At 43.7% G+C, this 22,401-nt stretch overlaps 2 protein-coding genes across 2 annotated transcripts in view; both read right to left on the bottom strand.

The window, feature by feature from the left end:
* LOC149006229 (long chain base biosynthesis protein 2a-like) overlaps positions 1 to 1,225 on the bottom strand; it is a 4,285-nt gene extending 3,060 nt beyond the window's left edge. Inside the window, exon 1 of the mRNA XM_089165369.1 lies at positions 1,220 to 1,225. Within this exon, the coding sequence (XP_089021495.1) occupies positions 1,220 to 1,225 (6 nt within the window). The remainder of the gene's footprint in view (positions 1 to 1,219) is intronic.
* Positions 1,226 to 1,517: 292 nt separating this feature from the next.
* LOC149006230 (long chain base biosynthesis protein 2a) lies at positions 1,518 to 9,561 on the bottom strand. The gene is made up of 12 exons (XM_089164736.1): positions 9,133 to 9,561; positions 8,969 to 9,034; positions 7,192 to 7,280; positions 6,773 to 6,918; positions 6,576 to 6,700; positions 6,379 to 6,472; positions 6,122 to 6,285; positions 3,866 to 4,027; positions 3,575 to 3,701; positions 3,250 to 3,416; positions 2,826 to 2,933; positions 1,518 to 1,622 (listed from the first exon to the last, which is right to left on the bottom strand). The coding sequence occupies exons 1-12, from the start codon at positions 9,259 to 9,261 to the stop codon at positions 1,530 to 1,532; spliced, it is 1,470 nt and encodes a 489-aa protein (XP_089020862.1). The 5' UTR covers positions 9,262 to 9,561; the 3' UTR covers positions 1,518 to 1,529.
* Between the last annotated feature and the right edge of the window lie 12,840 nt (positions 9,562 to 22,401).

The raw sequence follows: 22,401 nt of genomic DNA on the forward strand, positions 1-22,401 counted from the left end.
GAAATTTTCGGCTACGTTGACGAAAGCAAATTGAGATTTTGTGTTTTACTGATGTTTAAACATTGTTGTTGCATGAAAACTATGGGATTTTGTTTCTAAGCATGCATGAACATGTTTTGAACTTAGAACAACAAGTTTAACATGGTATTTTGAGAAATCTAAGTGAAAAAATCAATTGAGAAGATGATGAATAGTGATTTCCTTACTTGATTGAGTAATGCTTGTTTTGTTGATGTTGTGGAAGCTTCTAACCACTTGGAATCTCCTTAGAAATGATTGCCTGTGTTCTTCTAGAGCCCTCCACACAAGGAAAATGAGTTAGAAATGAGAAATTATGAGAAATGAAAGTTAAAAATCTGATTTTTTCATTATCAGTGGAGCTTGGTCGATTGACACGACCACCAATCGACCAAGGCTAATAAAAGGCGAGAAAAATTGATTTTGGTGAAATTGTTGGATTTTGACCAATGATTGATTATTTTCTTATTATATTGATGAACCTATGTATGATTTGAGCATTTTAATCATATGGTCAAGTGAGTTTTGATGAATCTTCGTGTCTCGATGTAGTCAACTTTCTGTGCAAGACTGGTTCTTCTCGAGAAATCGTCTTGTCTGGCCCGTAGTACCGATAACGAAGAGACACTCGCTCAGGATCTTACCAACAGACCCAAGAGGACACCTACATTATAAATGACATCCCTAATGCCCCGATATTCGAAGTTTAAGGATATTGCCAGCATCATGATTTAACATGATGCGTAGGCAAAGAAACTCAATTCAATCGTATGATGGCCGGTTTTGTGAATCTTTGGGAAGAGAATCGCAAGCGGCAAGGTAACCTGCAAGATGGCAAATTACAGAATGTGGAGAGGCTCACTGAACCCCAGACACTGTGCTAATGGAGAGCTTCTTGAAACTCGCAAATGCCATCCTTTACCGGTGTATCAAAAGATGTTATGTTCCCAACAGATGGCTAAGGGAACTAGAAAAGGCCTTCCGGCATTTGCACGGATGCAATGCAGTTAATTTTCGCCGAAAGCAGATGCATGGTGGACTTCTTCTCACCCATTCTAGAAACCCTCCATGTTGGTGTTGTCTCTTGGGAAGTATTCAAGGAAGCCTTCAGAAGAACTATTTCCCGAGGTATGCTGAAGGATGCCAAGGAGACAGAAGCTTATGGCATTAGCTAAGGGTCCCCATCTCAGGCCGGGACTACCGCCATAGTTCTGAAGAGCTGGGTTTCTTTTCGCCCCGATTCGATAAAGCCCTCGACAATGTGTGTAACATCCAGCCCAAACCTAGCCCTGACACCCTCTTTTTATTTTGGGATACAAAGAAAGACTTGTTTGATATTAGACTCAAAGTTGGAATTCCCACTTCAATATTATTATCTTTGAAAACCTTAGGAAGCCATGTCGACCTTTCCCTTAGGGTAGATCCTCCGTAATGTCCGGCCTTATCCTAACCTTGACCCGCCCCGGACCTGTTATGTTTATAGGTCCGAAGACCATCCAGACTTCATCTATTTAGTCAAACTTCACTCTGTCTTCTTGCTGCTGTTTTTTAGGCTCCGCAGGGAAGTATTTTATGCCCACCATATCACCAACTTGGCTGATAACCTAGAACAGAAAAAAGGGGTTATTATTCAGGTCACAACAGTATATGAGATTGTCGAAACTCACATTCCTCAGAAGATCCTCCCTCAAAGTTTCTTCATGTAATTTATCCAAATCAGCCTCAATTGCTACACTAGGGAAAAATTGGCAAGCAAACCCCCGTTGACTTGTTTTCACAAACATCATGTTACCCTAGAAGGGAGATGTTATTTGTAGGCATGCAACTTCAATCCGTCCTAAGCTCAAACAAGGTTTGGGCTCAAAGTTTCTAGGCCAGTTTAAGGTGGTCCCAGGCTCAAGGTCGAGCAGTTGACTTGGTCAGGTGGCCCACCCCGTCGAACTACCATGTAAATACTTTTAGTAAATGCAAGTCAACAATATCAATATGGATTGTTTTGTTGTTCTATGATCATGATCATGGTCATTCAATGTCAAAGTAAAAAGTCACAACTGAGTGCCTGACTTGGTCCATCCCAGCTCAGTAGGGTCAGGGTCAGGGTCACAGTTGGGTCGGTTAGCATATCTAGGGTCAGAATATAGAGTTAAAAAAAAAAACCTGGCCAAGTGTGACGCTGTGAAACAGTTTTGGTTGTTTTCCAGTTGTAACCACAGCAGCCAGTAACAACTCTCAATCTGATAATAGTGGCAGGAGGTTACAAGTGACATCAATGGTCAATTTTCTGCCATTAAGGCAAGATTGTTTAAGATCTGTTGTGCGGAGTGACTATAGGAACAATTTTATGGTTCTACGCAATTTCCTCACAAAATTGAAGCGATGATGGTAGTGACATTCGAGGAAGAATGAAACACAGGTGCTAAACACTAAATGGAAAAATTTGACTTCAAGATGGATCAGTTGGAGATGATGAGGAAGGGCAGGGGAATGATTTTCTTACCCAGCAACAACTAACACACTGAGTCTACAAAGAATGGTTTCAGTAAAAACCGGGGGAAGTACATATCTGATGTATAGATAATCACAGAAACCATGATGCCAACCAAAACCATACTAAAATGTAACCGAAATTTAAACTGAACTGTAAACAGGGCCTGCATTAATATTCTTGCCAAAGGAACAGCATAAAGTATAAATTCCAAGGTCCCACATAATTGTGTTTCTTTTACCAGTCTTGCCAACTGAACACAGCTTATAAGATATGTAGCTGAAAGAAAGAAGAAAACAACCATATTTCCGGACAGGATTACCTGTAAAGCTTTGATTAGATCTTCCTTAGTATGAGAAGCAGATATGCAAATACGAGCCCTGGCCAACAGTAGTGGGGTTGCTGGGAAAGCAACCGTCACAACAGCCACCTTCACATCAACATTTAATGTCAGCAAAACACAAAATTTTTAACTGATATTGACTAAAGCAAGTATCAAAAATATCAATGTAACAGAGAACTACAGCTAAAAAATTTTAGGGTCACTGACTGACAGAAATAAAAATAGAAAACACTCAAAAGAGAAAGAGAAGTGGGGGAAGGGCAGTTGAAGTGTTCCCCTAGAGATTAACTGAAAAAAGATGACAGCAATCACAAGAAAATGTCTGCTGGATTGGATGTCTATGTGCCAACATAACACTGCAGTAAACAATCCATGATGAAATCTGGTAAAGTGCTTGACTCACATTCTGCTTAAGACACTCCCGTGAAAAGGCAGGAATTTTGGCCGGATTGTAAAGCATTATTGGCATAACAGGAGAATCATTATCCCCAAGAACTTCAAAGCCCATCTTCTTAAGTTCTGACCGGAAAAAGTTGCTGTTCTCGCGTATACGTGCAAGTTTCTGAGCCCCTATATGAAATAAAGGCAACACAAGTCACAACAAAATAAACTAAAGGAGACGTACTTAAGTCATTACAAAATAAACCACAAATGTTTCAAGCCTCACAGCATAGCCACAATTTAAATTTATCAAGTTTCAAGGGAGAAATGTCATTTTAATCCAGTACCTCTACTACTTCCATCCTCTCCAAGAATAACCCTTATGGAAGATATAATTTGCTGGGCAGCAGCTGGCGAGACAGATGTTGCATAAAGATGAGCAGGGCAAGTGTATTTCAGATATTGGATAAGCTCCTACAAACGGCAAGATATGGCTTGAGTATGGAATGGGCAACAAAAGTACGTATCAGACATTATCTGACCAAATATTAGCAACTGATAAACTGAACAAATGCCAATAACAATACTCGAATTGTACTGTAGGCATGTCAAACTTTGAGGAAGAAAAGAGGTAAAACCTTAGACCCCGCAATATAACCACCACATGAACCAAATGATTTTGTAAAAGTTCCCATCATGATATCCACATCTGCAGTGTCAACTCCCAAGAGCTCACAGACACCCCGTCCTGTTTTTCCAACTGCTCCAATGCTATGGGCCTCATCCAAGTATGTAAAAGCCTATGGCAGAACAAAAGAAAAAGTTAGAACATAAAATGCAGGTTAGTAAATGAAAACATGGAGGGAAGACAAACACAAGCATAAAAGCTTCCCATTATCAGCAAACAGAATCACCAAGTCAGAAGAAGAATAATTCTGCACATAAATGTACATATTTCAAAAAAAGAGGCATGAGCAAAAACAGCATTAACAGCTTGCGACTTCAAAAGAGTGCTTTATTTAGCTGATGCACTAGCAACCTGACACCTTTCACATTTCAGGTCGCTAGAACAAACAGTTCAAGAGATTAAAATGATAACTGTTATAATTAACACCCAAACCAACAGACAGTATGCATAGCAAAGCCAGTAAGCTGATTTGGCTGGCGAAACCTCACTGGATCTGAGTTTTAGATTTTCAAGTTGAAAGCCGGAAGATGAGACAATCTGATCAAACCAACTCCATATCATGCTTGATCAGTGAAGTGTCACCAAATAATTGCATCTTGAAGCCTGGTATGATTGGTAGATAAGGAATCTAACGTACTTCTGGTTCTACAAAGGAGAAGAAATGAACTACAACTACAATCACCATTTAGAAGCTGTATTAGTGAACTTCAGATGACACAGTAAGTATGCGTTATCAGATCTGAGGAACTGTTTAGATATGATATAAACTCATATCTAAAATGTAAACGATAACCCAATTTTGGTTCTTAGAAAGTATATCCCACAAGAAATAACCACAAAAACGAAATTGACTTCTTTGGTCCCCCCCCCCCCCTCCTTTTTTTTCTTTCCTTTTAATATGGGAAATCTATTCCAAGAAGGAAGGACTCTGGAAGACTTGAATCTGAGACTTCCTATCGGGGTGAGCTTTTACATACCATACTATTACCAAATTAGGCAATTGTTCACAATGGATTTATTTGGTAAAACTGAAAAGAGAGAATATTATGATAAGAACAAGGGGATATATATATATAGAATTACAACCCCACACCCTCTTTAGAGGCTTAAATTAGGCAGGTTATAATGAAACAAGAAGAAAAAAAGCCAATGTGTAAAAGAACTACCCGAAGCTTGTCTTAAGCCCCTTGGATTGTCACCAGCACCCTGCAGGACACCCAGATTTGCACCTAAGTCTCCATACAGGATCATAGTCTGATGCAACTGCATCAGAACCAGCTAACATCAACCAAGGAAAGACTTGGCAATTGGACGTGAACATTGACCCGGGCGGCTGTAAAAGCTTAGTCAGCATACAGATCTCATGCCCAAGAGACTTACAGTTTTACAACAGTTATTTAAAAATTTAAATCAGACCATTGAATCAGCTGATGTGATTGGAATAAGCCATGAAGAATCTCAACTCTGACTGTAGAACACTTAAATCAGTAAGTTTTTAGATCTGAGGGCTGACTGTAGGGTTCTTGCGACGGATTCCAACTGATTCTAATCATTCATCTGTTTCCAGAAACTGATGCACATGAGCAATATCAAATATGGTTCTTAGAGTACAATATTTTCTGATGGAATTTAGTATCGAAAATTATATGGTTCTAGACTTCTAGTAAGGGCCCCAAAGGAAATGCTCAGTCCAAGTAAAAGATTGATGGCCTTTATATGCTGAATCTGAAGAAAAATTTTAGAGATTCTGAAATTAGTCCAGTCTGAGATAAGATCTCAACAATTTCATATGATTAAGTTTTTCAATCTATGAGGAGAATATCAGGATGTCACTTTCATTCTCCTTTTCCATCAGATAATTAATAAGATCCAGAAATCAGCTTAACAGGTTCAAGTTTTCAACATATTAAAGACAATATGACATAAATACATAGAGTTTCCTATTGTAAATTTTTTCTAATCCAACTGACCATAGGTTGACCTTGCACACAAAAAAAAAAAAAGAAAAAAATGAGTCGTCACTAAAGGGCTTCTCCACGAGTAGTATTGAAAAGTTAGATTTTCATTATGTATTTCATCATGCTTATTTTTCAAAGAATCATCACATTTAACAGTTAAAACTTCAAAGAATCTACTACCAGGATACAAAAACAGACAAGACTAAAGGGAAGGAAAAAAAAGGGGCACCATTTCAAATAGGCACAACCTTGTATTTCTTGCAGACTGTTATAATCTCAGGAAGTTTACATAGCTCCCCCTCCATGCTGTAGATTCCCTCCACAACAACAATGATCTTTTTCCAAGGTCTATGTGTTCGGGGTTGTCCCTCGGCAATTTGTTCTCTTAAGACATCTTCCAAGTGTGATGGTGCTGAAAAGAACAAAAGAAAAGCTCTTATGAATGAAAACACTTTGAGATAAAAAGTAGGATCCTTAAATTTAGAGTCTTAGGCTACAAACTTACTATTATGAAGAAAGACCCTAATCGTGGCCCCTGAGCCCCGAGCACCATTGACAATTGAGTTGTGGTTCAAGGAATCACTAATTATCAAATCTCCCTGTAGATTGTCGTATATTACCCTATGAATGTTAGAACCAAATGCCCATGTAATGAAAGAACCCTAGTATACAGATTCATATGACTTAATAAACTACACAGACCTTCCCAGTCAGCACCGGAAGAATCGCTGAGTTTGTGACATATCCCATCCCAAAAACTATGGCAGCAGGCTTTCCAACAAATTTTGCTACACATTCCTCCAGTTCAGTATGCAATCTGGTAGTGCCTGGTAGAATAAGTACATTAGTGAAATCCAAAATTTATGAAATAACTGTATTTTGCAAATTAAGGTCCATACCACCATCAACACGAGTACTGCAGGTACTAGCTGAAAATTTCTTCAACGAGTTGATCACACGGGGTGTGCAATATTCATCTGATGCCGCAAACCCTAGGTAATTGTAAGAACCCAGGTTGAGGCATCTACTTGTTCTTGTGGTTCGTCTGCAGCAGAAAGCAATTTAGATGATCATATTAAATAACTTTCTTCCTCTATGCATTTAACATTTAACAAGTATTCATGAAGCAGTTGGAATGGCTAATAAGAAATCAAGGACCACTCCTTGTGATCTATATTGCCAATTACCAACAGTCACCGGAAGTATAATTCAGCATAACAAAAGGAAAGATGCAGTAGAAAAGATTGATCATGAAAGGATAAGGAGCTCTTACAAAACAAAGCAACAAACTTCTAATAAAATTAGACCTGAAACTCACTTTAAAGTCTTGTTGCTGTCGTTGGAGTAACGCTCAACCACATCAAACCAAGCATCAGGAGCACTTGCAATCGGTCGTCCAAAACAGTCCTACCAAAGGGAGTGAATAAAGACAACTGTTCACACTACCACATTGGGTACCAACAAAATGGTCAAATTTGGCATTGTCTACAAGTAGTTTATTTTCTGCGATCCTTTATCCATTCACAGCAAGGTTTAAAGCCCTATAACTTGCTGGATAAAATGAAACTAGCCACCCTAGGTATATAGGAATGGAAAATCAAGACTCATACAGCCAAGATAAATATCCAAAAAATGAAGCATCATCATCTAATGAATACATACAGTGATGCAAATCTTAGTAATTTGACATAAATATTTAATTGATTCTCCCTTACACGTCCCAGTGATGCATGCTATAAATATCTTACATTCGAATTACCAAGGCTGCCACACCAAGGGTAAATCCAGTAAAGCATAAAGACAAGAGCCCCCATATCATTGTCCAGAAAGAATATTTTGGGGGAAGCAGGTTCTAATTACTTTAAGCCCAATCCAAATCTAAAATGGCCATCAAATGCCCCCAGCCTGTCAGGCATGTACATGGGGCACAAAAAGACTATGCGTTCTAACTAAACCAAACCATGACTGGCAACAAAATCCATCTACTAACCTATACAGGCACATGTTTCATCAATAACTTGACAACATTACTTAAGAGTTGTAAGGTATTTGTCCTCATTTGTTATATTGTTTTGGGGAATTAGGTGCAGGCAGAGGGAAAAAGAATCAGTTTTCAGTGTCATTGTCGACATGATCTAACATCAGGAAGGGCCAAGTACCGATATTTTACACAGATTATGATGAATTTTCCACCCATTATTTTTATCATTGCAAATTTTCTCCAATCAGGCACCCAAGTATTGATCTTTCATACATGGAAAGAGGGTCAAAGGAAAATTTCAATATTTCTGAAAAGGAAAATTGGGGGGGGGGGGGGGGGGGATACAAAAAATTAGGGGGGGGTAAGGGCTAATATTTCACACTTGGAAACAGAGATGTAGGAGAAATTTTGATTGGGTGAGGAGCATGCTTCTTTCAAATAAAAAAGTATGAGAAAGTAAATGTTTGAATAATGAGATTCCAAACAAGATTCTCAAAGTGGAGAACGAATTGTCGATTGGTAAAGAGTAAAGAGGAAAGAGTACCAGATTGTGTTTCAAGGGGATTTATAAGATCAAGGGCGATCTAATGCCTCAGCTTTGGCAAGGTTTGAATTCCTTGCCGTGTTAGAGATATTTAAGCTTAAAAGGATGGTTTTAAGTCTAGTTGTGAGATGCTGGAGTTTTGTCAAGGAACTGATCATAGGACACATCGAGTTGTCTATGATTCTCGTGCTCCTATGATTGGCGTGCGTCCTAGCATTGCTTCTCTAAATGCACCCATGATGCAGTTAAACTACGTTTTCCTATTGAACCGTCGAAATATATTAACGTATACCTCTTTCACGTCTCTGAGGTTGCCACAGGATTTGTATCTTTCACAAAAAGGCTAGAGCCAACACGGAAAATTAAAGTCCCCACAATTTAAACAGCGTAGGAACAACAGAAGAATTGAATTTTAAGAAAAAAAGCGAAAATTTGTGCCCATTGCAACAATTCAAGAAGATACCTAATATTGTGACAAAATTTCAGAAAGGAAAAAGAATATAAATTTTTTTTAAAAAAAAATGAATGGGCAGAACCCAAATAATATGAGAAAGAAATTAAAAAAATTACCTGAATGCGGAGATACAACCGTCGGACGTAAAAATCCTCCAGCCCTAAGCAGATCGGCGCATATCCCTGCTTGAAGAAGACACATAAGTGAAAAAAAAAAAATATTTTAACAATCAATAAGTAACGTAGAACGAAAAGGAAAACAGATTAGGGAAATCGAACACCTCAAGTTTGCTGGAATTATTCAACCAGTCGAAAATTTTTCTGAAAAGATCTCTGATTTGGCCAAAGGCGAAGAGCAATCCATAGCTGAAGTAAGTTGTAAGGGCAGTTAAATATGGAATGGTAATCATCTTGATCTGAGAGTAGAACCCGGAGAATTCGCTACGAGACCCAAGCAACAATCATTCAACAGATGAAGAAATGGATCTGGAAGGAAATGGCAGATTTAGAATGCTATGATTCAAGCTCTAAGTCCAGGAGCCCCAGCCTGGTTCCAGAGCTCGACAGGAGCGAGAAAGAGGAGAATCTAGCATTACCGCCTGCGTTTTTTGACGATTTTTGACGGTTAGATGCCCATAGACAACAAACGAGTGTCTGAGACCAAGACCGCCAAATGCCAACTATGACTATTTCTTTTCCCAGACCACCACCGTGCCATGCCCGAATGACGAATTAAAGCAATATGAAATTTAGTAAATACCCCGGCTCATAAAATATATAATTTATTTCTTAATAAAAATAAAATAAAGAGTTTTTTTTTTTTATAATGCATCTTTTTTATATATAGAAAAATTAAAAATGAGAATATTACATATGCAGCAAGTTGGTAAAAGTGGGTTGAATTCACAATCTCTCCATTGATAAATGAGGTTCGCAATCATTCCACTAATCTTACATTAATTGACAAATATAGAGTTTTTGTAATATATACAGATATACTCTTGATTTTGGAGCAACACTCACGAGACTTCCCTGGATAATTAAGCTTACAAATAGTCTCAGTTTGGCTACTTTAAAGATTCTTAACACAATAAATAAAATTCAAAACATCTTTCATATTCACCAAAATGCCCCTATAATGTTAAAGTAACTGAAATTTCATTATTTTTGCTATTAAACCACACTCGTATATTGGCTAAGTTGGGATAAAAATTCAAAACATTAAATGAAATTTTTAATTTACCCTCAACCTTATTCCTAAATAAAAATTTCAATCTTAAGAGATGGGTAAAGAGATTTTTTTTCTTTACTTCTATTCTCAAATAATAACCTAATATATATTTGGAACAGATCACTTTTATATATTGGGATGAAGATATTACCATTATACATATTCATTACCATTATACATAATCAAACTTACAATTTCTTCACTAAAAGGTGTTGATTTTACCAAGTGAACAACCCTATGCAATAGTAACAATAACCCAATTTAAACATTATCAATTCTGCTTCCAATTTCATTTTTTAGTTATGAACTTGTCAAAATGCTTAGAAAAAAACCACCAAAAATAATATAGGAGAAATCCCCCACCCTCTCAGTAACTTATGTCGAGTCTCCTAACTTTTGCTTTGAATTTTCTAATCATTCGACTATCAGTTACATGCAAATTGAAGTGTTAACTATTTGAAGTTACTTTGCTGAGGTGTGCTTCGAGACCATTTCGGTGCTGCTCGGCTTGCCTTCTCCTTCCCGGTTAGCCACAGCTTTGCCTTGGTGGATGAAGCAATTGTGGTTCATGATTGTCTACGTGCATGTTTATATGTTGTTTCACGTGTATTGGTTTAATCGGATTGTGAGTGTCTTGTGAACATAGTGTTGCGTACTACCCCTCTGGCCTTAAATGCAACACCCATTTTATCTGGTGTGTAGCATATGCTAAACAATTATACAAAAATCGAGTTGCACCATTGCTCTAGGGAAGTGAATTCTATAGCACACACCTTAGCTTAGATGGTCGTGTTAGTGGCAAGTCAAACATTTTGGCATCTATTCTCTTTGTGGCTTCTTGACTTATGTAACCATGACGCTCTTGACCTTCTTGGACTTATTTGCAATAAATTATTTCCTTACACCCAACCCCACCCCCCCCCCCCCCCCCCCCCCCCCCCCCCTCCCAAAAAACAAAGAAAACTATGGCATTGTATGAAAAACTCCAAATGACAGCAATTTTGAAGTTACTCAATTCAGCAAACTATGTAATCCTTTTTCGGATCAGCTGCTTCCCAAGTGTGGGTTCACATTTGGCCAATACATTATACATTTGGTGCCTATATTCACTATCTATGCTCACTATCTTAGACTACAAGATCCCTTTGTCTTTTTGTGAACTCTTGCAATTTATACAATACAATACATCTCAAATAGACTTGAACTTACTACAGGAAGAGTATTTAGACGGTAGACCAGGCTCTTATTTGTATTTAAATCAGGTCTTGAACATTTGTAGAGAAAAATCCTAACATTCAAGTTCAAGATCTTCACAACTATCAACCCTTAAAATCCAGGTTCCAATAATAAGAAGAGCTAGTCGTGGGAAGTCTCAGGCGGGACTAATCATTTTCCAAGCGGCTGCGCTTGGTTTTTGAGTTTTTTGGGAATTTTTATTCGATAGCAGGAAAAATGAAGGAAGAAGACATGCGTTTAATTTGAATCAGGCTTGCTGAAGGCTTAGGAGGTCCAGTCTCCTGCAAACTGACCTTATTTTAACTGTTTCGCTTATTTCTTTAGAATATCTAATAATTTGTCTTATAAATTTAGTACCACATCGAAAAGATGAGGAATTAATATTTGATTTATATTCAGTAAACACAACAGACATCATAAATTAAGAAATATTTAAACTTTTACATAAGATAACATTTTACGCAGTATAAGCCTAACGAATAATATAATATATAATTATCATATACTCTCAGTATGAGTGTATGACTATATCTAAGACTTAGGACTTGGACTTGGACGGGGTCTATCCAGAAGCCTCAGAACAGAATCTGTTCCCTGTCAGCAATTCGGATCTTTCAGATCGGAATCTAGGTGATCGCGTACCGTGGGGGGTGCAGCACGGTATCACTGGTGATTCCACGGAGCGCCGGTGCAGCGGAGTGAGAAGCAGGGAGCATTAGATTGGCATATCTAAATACAGGTGAAATCGAACGGCCGGATGTGCGGGGCACTATGTACGCTGGCGCCACACCGTATCCAAGGAGCGATCGCAGCCGCGGGAACGGAATCTAAGTCGCGAGCGAATCTGGACCACTCGAGTTTTGCCCTCCTGCAAGGCCGCGCAGCATTCTTTATGTGAATCCGACGAACCACGACGCCCGAAACGGAATCTGAGCCATAAATCCCCCGTTTCGGCTCCGATTCGGGCGCCGATCGCGGCGGCGCGTCCGTGACGATTGCTTCTGCCAATAACATCATCCGCGTCGGCGAATCGCCCCAGCGTTAGGTGGGAAAAACGAGGAACGACCCGGAAGGACAAAAATGCCCTTAAAAATTCGGCGACGCATAACTCACCCGTTTCGTACCCGATTCGAGCGCCGATCGCTGGAGTGCGTCCCCGAGTGTCTCCTCTACCGATAAAATCGGGTTTCTTCCGTTTTACGCAGGAAAACGAGGGACCACACGAAAAGACCCAAATGCCCCTCAAATTTAGGGGAGCCGTAACATCTCCGTTTCCGGTCCGATTGGAGCGCCCGATCGCGGCAGTGCGGCCGGAGAGATTGCCTCTATCAATAGAATCATCAAAATCAGCACGTTTCTTGCGTTTTACGTGGGAAAACGAGGGACAACTCGAAAAGACCCAAATGCCCCTCAAACTTAGGGGAGCCGTAACATATCCGTTTCCGGTCCGATTGGAGCGCCGATCGCGGCAAAGGCGCCCGCAGAGATTGCCCCTACCAATAGAATCATCAAATTCAGCACGTTTCTTGCGTTTTACGTAGGAAAACGAGGGACAAATCGAAAAGACCCAAATGCCCCTCAAACTTAGGGGAGCCGTAACATCTCCGTTTCCGGTCCGATCGGAGCGCCGATCGCGGCAGTGCGCCATCAGAGATTGACTCTACTATTAAAACCCACAAATTCATGTCCACTTTGAGGGGGGGGGGAGAATTTAGTATTTCATTGCTACTGAATCTTCTGTTCTATTCCCTAAATTTCTCCTAAGATTTTAATTCCTATTAATGGAAATTTAAATCTGGCTTGTAATTCCGGGCATCAATTTTGTCATTTCTAATCGTCGATCGTTTGATTTTAATTTGAATCCCCTAACTTTCGATTCCTACCAATGGCAATTTAAATTTAAAGTGTTATCAGTCGGATGTTTAGAATTAATATTATTACATCTGATCCTAATCATAATCAGAGGCACCGCCGGCGCTCTCTAGGTCGCGAAGGCGTTGAAAATATATAAAAACGCCCCCGTAACGCTGTACGTACGATCACGGGCCTTCTAAAACTGCAGATCATGCTTCAAAACGTCCGATCTCGAGCTCTCGAGCTCTTGGAACCCGTACGTCGCCGACTCTTAACTCCGACTCATCATCTGAGTGAACCCTTAGATAGATCTCGAAAATTCACCCAGAATCAAAAAAAAGAACACCCGAACGCGAGTTCCGTAGCCCGCGATATCGCGTTTCGAAGTTTGGACTATCCAGAAGCCTCAGAACAGAATCTGTTCCCTGTCAGCAATTCGGATCTTTCAGATCGGAATCTAGGTGATCGCGTACCGTGGGGGTGCAGCACGGTATCACTGGTGATTCCACGGAGCGCCGGTGCAGCGGAGTGAGAAGCAGGGAGCATTAGATTGGCATATCTAAATACAGGTGAAATCGAACGGCCGGATGTGCGGGGCACTATGTACGCTGGCGCCACACCGTATCCAAGGAGCGATCGCAGCCGCGGGAACGGAATCTAAGTCGCGAGCGAATCTGGACCACTCGAGTTTTGCCCTCCTGCAAGGCCGCGCAGCATTCTTTATGTGAATCCGACGAACCACGACGCCCGAAACGGAATCTGAGCCATAAATCCCCCGTTTCGGCTCCGATTCGGGCGCCGATCGCGGCGGCGCGTCCGTGACGATTGCTTCTGCCAATAACATCATCCGCGTCGGCGAATCGCCCCAGCGTTAGGTGGGAAAAACGAGGAACGACCCGGAAGGACAAAAATGCCCTTAAAAATTCGGCGACGCATAACTCACCCGTTTCGTACCCGATTCGAGCGCCGATCGCTGGAGTGCGTCCCCGAGTGTCTCCTCTACCGATAAAATCGGGTTTCTTCCGTTTTACGCAGGAAAACGAGGGACCACACGAAAAGACCCAAATGCCCCTCAAATTTAGGGGAGCCGTAACATCTCCGTTTCCGGTCCGATTGGAGCGCCGATCGCGGCAGTGCGGCCGGAGAGATTGCCTCTATCAATAGAATCATCAAAATCAGCACGTTTCTTGCGTTTTACGTGGGAAAACGAGGGACAACTCGAAAAGACCCAAATGCCCCTCAAACTTAGGGGAGCCGTAACATATCCGTTTCCGGTCCGATTGGAGCGCCGATCGCGGCAGTGCGCCCGCAGAGATTGCCCCTACCAATAGAATCATCAAATTCAGCACGTTTCTTGCGTTTTACGTAGGAAAACGAGGGACAAATCGAAAAGACCCAAATGCCCCTCAAACTTAGGGGAGCCGTAACATCTCCGTTTCCGGTCCGATCGGAGCGCCGATCGCGGCAGTGCGCCATCAGAGATTGACTCTACTATTAAAACCCACAAATTCATGTCCACTTTGAGGGGGGGGGGGGAGAATTTAGTATTTCATTGCTCTTTGAATCTTCTATTCTATTCCCTAAATTTCTCCTAAGATTTTAATTCCTATTAATGGAAATTTAAATCTGGCTTGTAATTCCGGGCATCAATTTTGTCATTTCTAATCGTCGATCGTTTGATTTTAATTTGAATCCCCTAACTTTCGATTCCTACCAATGGCAATTTAAATTTAAAGTGTTATCAGTCGGATGTTTAGAATTAATATTATTACATCTGATCCTAATCATAATCAGAGGCACCGCCCGGCGCTCCCTAGGTCGCGAAGGCGTTGAAAATATATAAAAACGCCCCCGTAACGCTGTACGTACGATCACGGGCCTTCTAAAACTGCAGATCATGCTTCAAAACGTCCGATCTCGAGCTCTCGAGCTCTTGGAACCCGTACGTCGCCGACTCTTAACTCCGACTCATCATCTGAGTGAACCCTTAGATAGATCTCGAAAATTCACCCAGAATCAAAAAAAAGAACACCCGAACGCGAGTTCCGTAGCCCGCGATATCGCGTTTCGAAGTTTGGACTATCCAGAAGCCTCAGAACAGAATCTGTTCCCTGTCAGCAATTCGGATCTTTCAGATCGGAATCTAGGTGATCGCGTACCGTGGGGGGTGCAGCACGGTATCACTGGTGATTCCACGGAGCGCCGGTGCAGCGGAGTGAGAAGCAGGGAGCATTAGATTGGCATATCTAAATACAGGTGAAATCGAACGGCCGGATGTGCGGGGCACTATGTACGCTGGCGCCACACCGTATCCAAGGAGCGATCGCAGCCGCGGGAACGGAATCTAAGTCGCGAGCGAATCTGGACCACTCGAGTTTTGCCCTCCTGCAAGGCCGCGCAGCATTCTTTATGTGAATCCGACGAACCACGACGCCCGAAACGGAATCTGAGCCATAAATCCCCCGTTTCGGCTCCGATTCGGGCGCCGATCGCGGCGGCGCGTCCGTGACGATTGCTTCTGCCAATAACATCATCCGCGTCGGCGAATCGCCCCAGCGTTAGGTGGGAAAAACGAGGAACGACCCGGAAGGACAAAAATGCCCTTAAAAATTCGGGCGACGCATAACTCACCCGTTTCGCACCCGATTCGAGCGCCGATCGCTGGAGTGCGTCCCCGAGTGTCTCCTCTACCGATAAAATCGGGTTTCTTCCGTTTTACGCAGGAAAACGAGGGACCACACGAAAAGACCCAAATGCCCCTCAAATTTAGGGGAGCCGTAACATCTCCGTTTCCGGTCCGATTGGAGCGCCGATCGCGGCAGTGCGGCCGGAGAGATTGCCTCTATCAATAGAATCATCAAAATCAGCACGTTTCTTGCGTTTTACGTGGGAAAACGAGGGACAACTCGAAAAGACCCAAATGCCCCTCAAACTTAGGGGAGCCGTAACATATCCGTTTCCGGTCCGATTGGAGCGCCGATCGCGGCAGTGCGCCCGCAGAGATTGCCCCTACCAATAGAATCATCAAATTCAGCACGTTTCTTGCGTTTTACGTAGGAAAACGAGGGACAAATCGAAAAGACCCAAATGCCCCTCAAACTTAGGGGAGCCGTAACATCTCCGTTTCCGGTCCGATCGGAGCGCCGATCGCGGCAGTGCGCCATCAGAGATTGACTCTACTATTAAAACCCACAAATTCATGTCCACTTTGAGGGGGGGGGGGGGAGAATTTAGTATTTCATTGCTCTGAATCTTCTGTTCTATTCCCTAAATTTCTCCTAAGATTTTAATTCCTATTAATGGAAATTTAAATCTGGCTTGTAATTCCGGGCATCAATTTTGTCATTTCTAATCGTCGATCGTTTGATTTTAATTTGAATCCCCTAACTTTCGATTCCTACCAATGGCAATTTAAATTTAAAGTGTTATCAGTCGGATGTTTAGAATTAATATTATTACATCTAATCCTAATCATAATCAAAGGCACCGCCGGCGCTCTCTAGGTCGCGAAGGCGTTGAAAATATATAAAAACGCCCCCGTAACGCTGTACGTACGATCACGGGCCTTCTAAAACTGCAGATCATGCTTCAAAACGTCCGATCTCGAGCTCTTGGGCTCTTGGAACCCGTACGTCGCCGACTCTTAACTCCGACTCATCATCTGAGTGAACCCTTAGATAGATCTCGAAAATTCACCCAGAATCAAAAAAAAGAACACCCGAACGCGAGTTCCGTAGCCCGCGATATCGCGTTTCGAAGTTTGGACTATCCAGAAGCCTCAGAACAGAATCTGTTCCCTGTCAGCAATTCGGATCTTTCAGATCGGAATCTAGGTGATCGCGTACCGTGGGGGGTGCAGCACGGTATCACTGGTGATTCCACGGAGCGCCGGTGCAGCGGAGTGAGAAGCAGGGAGCATTAGATTGGCATATCTAAATACAGGTGAAATCGAACGGCCGGATGTGCGGGGCACTATGTACGCTGGCGCCACACCGTATCCAAGGAGCGATCGCAGCCGCGGGAACGGAATCTAAGTCGCGAGCGAATCTGGACCACTCGAGTTTTGCCCTCCTGCAAGGCCGCGCAGCATTCTTTATGTGAATCCGACGAACCACGACGCCCGAAACGGAATCTGAGCCATAAATCCCCCGTTTCGGCTCCGATTCGGGCGCCGATCGCGGCGGCGCGTCCGTGACGATTGCTTCTGCCAATAACATCATCCGCGTCGGCGAATCGCCCCAGCGTTAGGTGGGAAAAACGAGGAACGACCCGGAAGGACAAAAATGCCCTTAAAAATTCGGCGACGCATAACTCACCCGTTTCGTACCCGATTCGAGCGCCGATCGCTGGAGTGCGTCCCCGAGTGTCTCCTCTACCGATAAAATCGGGTTTCTTCCGTTTTACGCAGGAAAACGAGGGACCACACGAAAAGACCCAAATGCCCCTCAAATTTAGGGGAGCCGTAACATCTCCGTTTCCGGTCCGATTGGAGCGCCGATCGCGGCAGTGCGGCCGGAGAGATTGCCTCTATCAATAGAATCATCAAAATCAGCACGTTTCTTGCGTTTTACGTGGGAAAACGAGGGACAACTCGAAAAGACCCAAATGCCCCTCAAACTTAGGGGAGCCGTAACATATCCGTTTCCGGTCCGATTGGAGCGCCGATCGCGGCAAAGGCGCCCGCAGAGATTGCCCCTACCAATAGAATCATCAAATTCAGCACGTTTCTTGCGTTTTACGTAGGAAAACGAGGGACAAATCGAAAAGACCCAAATGCCCCTCAAACTTAGGGGAGCCGTAACATCTCCGTTTCCGGTCCGATCGGAGCGCCGATCGCGGCAGTGCGCCATCAGAGATTGACTCTACTATTAAAACCCACAAATTCATGTCCACTTTGAGGGGGGGGGGGGAGAATTTAGTATTTCATTGCTACTGAATCTTCTGTTCTATTCCCTAAATTTCTCCTAAGATTTTAATTCCTATTAATGGAAATTTAAATCTGGCTTGTAATTCCGGGCATCAATTTTGTCATTTCTAATCGTCGATCGTTTGATTTTAATTTGAATCCCCTAACTTTCGATTCCTACCAATGGCAATTTAAATTTAAAGTGTTATCGATCGGATGTTTAGAATTAATATTATTACATCTAATCCTAATCATAATCAAAGGCACCGCCGGCGCTCTCTAGGTCGCGAAGGCGTTGAAAATATATAAAAACGCCCCCGTAACGCTGTACGTACGATCACGGGCCTTCTAAAACTGCAGATCATGCTTCAAAACGTCCGATCTCGAGCTCTTGAGCTCTTGGAACCCGTACGTCGCCGACTCTTAACTCCGACTCATCATCTGAGTGAACCCTTAGATAGATCTCGAAAATTCACCCAGAATCAAAAAAAGAACACCCGAACGCGAGTTCCGTGAGCCCGCGATATCGCGTTTCGAAGTTTGGACTATCCAGAAGCCTCAGAACAGAATCTGTTCCCTGTCAGCAATTCGGATCTTTCAGATCGGAATCTAGGTGATAGCGTACCGTGGGGGGTGCAGCACGGTATCACTGGTGATTCCACGGAGCGCCGGTGCAGCGGAGTGAGAAGCAGGGAGCATTAGATTGGCATATCTAAATACAAGTGAAATCGAACGGCCGGATGTGCGGGGCACTATGTACGCTGGCGCCACACCGTATCCAAGGAGCGATCGCAGCCGCGGGAACGGAATCTAAGTCGCGAGCGAATCTGGACCACTCGAGTTTTGCCCTCCTGCAAGGCCGCGCAGCATTCTTTATGTGAATCCGACGAACCACGACGCCCGAAACGGAATCTGAGCCATAAATCCCCCGTTTCGGCTCCGATTCGGGCGCCCGATCGCGGCGGCGCGTCCGTGACGATTGCTTCTGCCAATAACATCATCCGCGTCGGCGAATCGCCCCAGCGTTAGGTGGGAAAAACGAGGAACGACCCGGAAGGACAAAAATGCCCTTAAAAATTCGGCGACGCATAACTCACCCGTTTCGTACCCGATTCGAGCGCCGATCGCGGGAGTGCGTCCCCGAGTGTCTCCTCTACCGATAAAATCGGGTTTCTTCCGTTTTACGCAGGAAAACGAGGGACCACACGAAAAGACCCAAATGCCCCTCAAATTTAGGGGAGCCGTAACATCTCCGTTTCCGGTCCGATTGAGCGCCCGATCGCGGCAGTGCGGCCGGAGAGATTGCCTCTATCAATAGAATCATCAAAATCAGCACGTTTCTTGCGTTTTACGTAGGAAAACGAGGGACAACTCGAAAAGACCCAAATGCCCCTCAAACTTAGGGGAGCCGTAACATATCCGTTTCCGGTCCGATTGGAGCGCCCGATCGCGGCAGTGCGCCCGCAGAGATTGCCCCTACCAATAGAATCATCAAATTCAGCACGTTTCTTGCGTTTTACGTAGGAAAACGAGGGAAAAATCGAAAAGACCCAAATGCCCCTCAAACTTAGGGGAGCCGTAACATCTCCGTTTCCGGTCCGATCGGAGCGCCGATCGCGGCAGCGCGCCATCAGAGATTGACTCTACTATTAAAACCCACAAATTCATGTCCACTTTGAGGGGGGGGGGGGGAGAATTTAGTATTTCATTGCTACTGAATCTTCTATTCTATTCCCTAAATTTCTCCTAAGATTTTAATTCCTATTAATGGAAATTTAAATCTGGCTTGTAATTCCGGGCATCAGTTTTGTCATTTCTAATCATCGATCGTTTGATTTTAATTTGAATCCCCTAACTTTCGATTCCTACCAATGGCAATTTAAATTTAAAGTGTTATCAGTCGGATGTTTAGAATTAATATTATTACATCTAATCCTAATCATAATCAAAGGCACCGCCGGCGCTCCCTAGGTCGCGAAGGCGTTGAAAATATATAAAAACGCCCCCGTAACGCTGTACGTACGATCACGGGCCTTCTAAAACTGCAGATCATGCTTCAAAACGTCCGATCTCGAGCTCTTGGGCTCTTGGAACCCGTACGTCGCCGACTCTTAACTCCGACTCATCATCTGAGTGAACCCTTAGATAGATCTCGAAAATTCACCCAGAATCAAAAAAAAGAACACCCGAACGCGAGTTCCGTAGCCCGCGATATCGCGTTTCGAAGTTTGGACTATCCAGAATCCTCAGAACAGAATCTGTTCCCTGTCAGCAATTCGGATCTTTCAGATCGGAATCTAGGTGATAGCGTACCGTGGGGGGTGCAGCACGGTATCACTGGTGATTCCACGGAGCGCCGGTGCAGCGGAGTGAGAAGCAGGGAGCACTAGATTGGCATATCTAAATACAAGTGAAATCGAACGGCCGGATGTGCGGGGCACTATGTACGCTGGCGCCACACCGTATCCAAGGAGCGATCGCAGCCGCGGGAACGGAATCTAAGTCGCGAGCGAATCTGGACCACTCGAGTTTTGCCCTCCTGCAAGGCCGCGCAGCATTCTTTATGTGAATCCGACGAACCACGACGCCCGAAACGGAATCTGAGCCATAAATCCCCCGTTTCGGGTCCGATTCGGGCGCCGATCGCGGCGGCGCGTCCGTGACGATTGCTTCTGCCAATAACATCATCCGCGTCGGCGAATCGCCCCAGCGTTAGGTGGGAAAAACGAGGAACGACCCGGAAGGACAAAAATGCCCTTAAAAATTCGGCGACGCATAACTCACCCGTTTCGTACCCGATTCGAGCGCCGATCGCGGGAGTGCGTCCCCGAGTGTCTCCTCTACCGATAAAATCGGGTTTCTTCCGTTTTACGCAGGAAAACGAGGGACCACACGAAAAGACCCAAATGCCCCTCAAATTTAGGGGAGCCGTAACATCTCCGTTTCCGGTCCGATTGGAGCGCCGATCGCGGCAGTGCGGCCGGAGAGATTGCCTCTATCAATAGAATCATCAAAATCAGCACGTTTCTTGCGTTTTACGTGGGAAAACGAGGGACAACTCGAAAAGACCCAAATGCCCCTCAAACTTAGGGGAGCCGTAACATATCCGTTTCCGGTCCGATTGGAGCGCCGATCGCGGCAGTGCGCCCGCAGAGATTGCCCCTACCAATAGAATCATCAAATTCAGCACGTTTCTTGCGTTTTACGTAGGAAAACGAGGGAAAAATCGAAAAGACCCAAATGCCCCTCAAACTTAGGGGAGCCGTAACATCTCCGTTTCCGGTCCGATCGGAGCGCCGATCGCGGCAGCGCGCCATCAGAGATTGACTCTACTATTAAAACCCACAAATTCATGTCCACTTTGAGAGGGGGGGGGGAGAATTTAGTATTTCATTGCTACTGAATCTTCTATTCTATTCCCTAAATTTCTCCTAAGATTTTAATTCCTATTAATGGAAATTTAAATCTGGCTTGTAATTCCGGGCATCAGTTTTGTCATTTCTAATCATCGATCGTTTGATTTTAATTTGAATCCCCTAACTTTCGATTCCTACCAATGGCAATTTAAATTTAAAGTGTTATCAGTCGGATGTTTAGAATTAATATTATTACATCTAATCCTAATCATAATCAAAGGCACCGCCGGCGCTCCCTAGGTCGCGAAGGCGTTGAAAATATATAAAAACGCCCCCGTAACGCTGTACGTACGATCACGGGCCTTCTAAAACTGCAGATCATGCTTCAAAACGTCCGATCTCGAGCTCTTGGGCTCTTGGAACCCGTACGTCGCCGACTCTTAACTCCGACTCATCATCTGAGTGAACCCTTAGATAGATCTCGAAAATTCACCCAGAATCAAAAAAAGAACACCCGAACGCGAGTTCCGTAGCCCGCGATATCGCGTTTCGAAGTTTGGACTATCCAGAATCCTCAGAACAGAATCTGTTCCCTGTCAGCAATTCGGATCTTTCAGATCGGAATCTAGGTGATAGCGTACCGTGGGGGGTGCAGCACGGTATCACTGGTGATTCCACGGAGCGCCGGTGCAGCGGAGTGAGAAGCAGGGAGCACTAGATTGGCATATCTAAATACAAGTGAAATCGAACGGCCGGATGTGCGGGGCACTATGTACGCTGGCGCCACACCGTATCCAAGGAGCGATCGCAGCCGCGGGAACGGAATCTAAGTCGCGAGCGAATCTGGACCACTCGAGTTTTGCCCTCCTGCAAGGCCGCGCAGCATTCTTTATGTGAATCCGACGAACCACGACGCCCGAAACGGAATCTGAGCCATAAATCCCCCGTTTCGGGTCCGATTCGGGCG

This window comes from Hakea prostrata, chromosome 8 (assembly GCF_041222555.1).
Source record: "Hakea prostrata isolate BN-2017 chromosome 8, UWA_Hpros_2, whole genome shotgun sequence".
NCBI lineage: Eukaryota > Viridiplantae > Streptophyta > Magnoliopsida > Proteales > Proteaceae > Hakea > Hakea prostrata.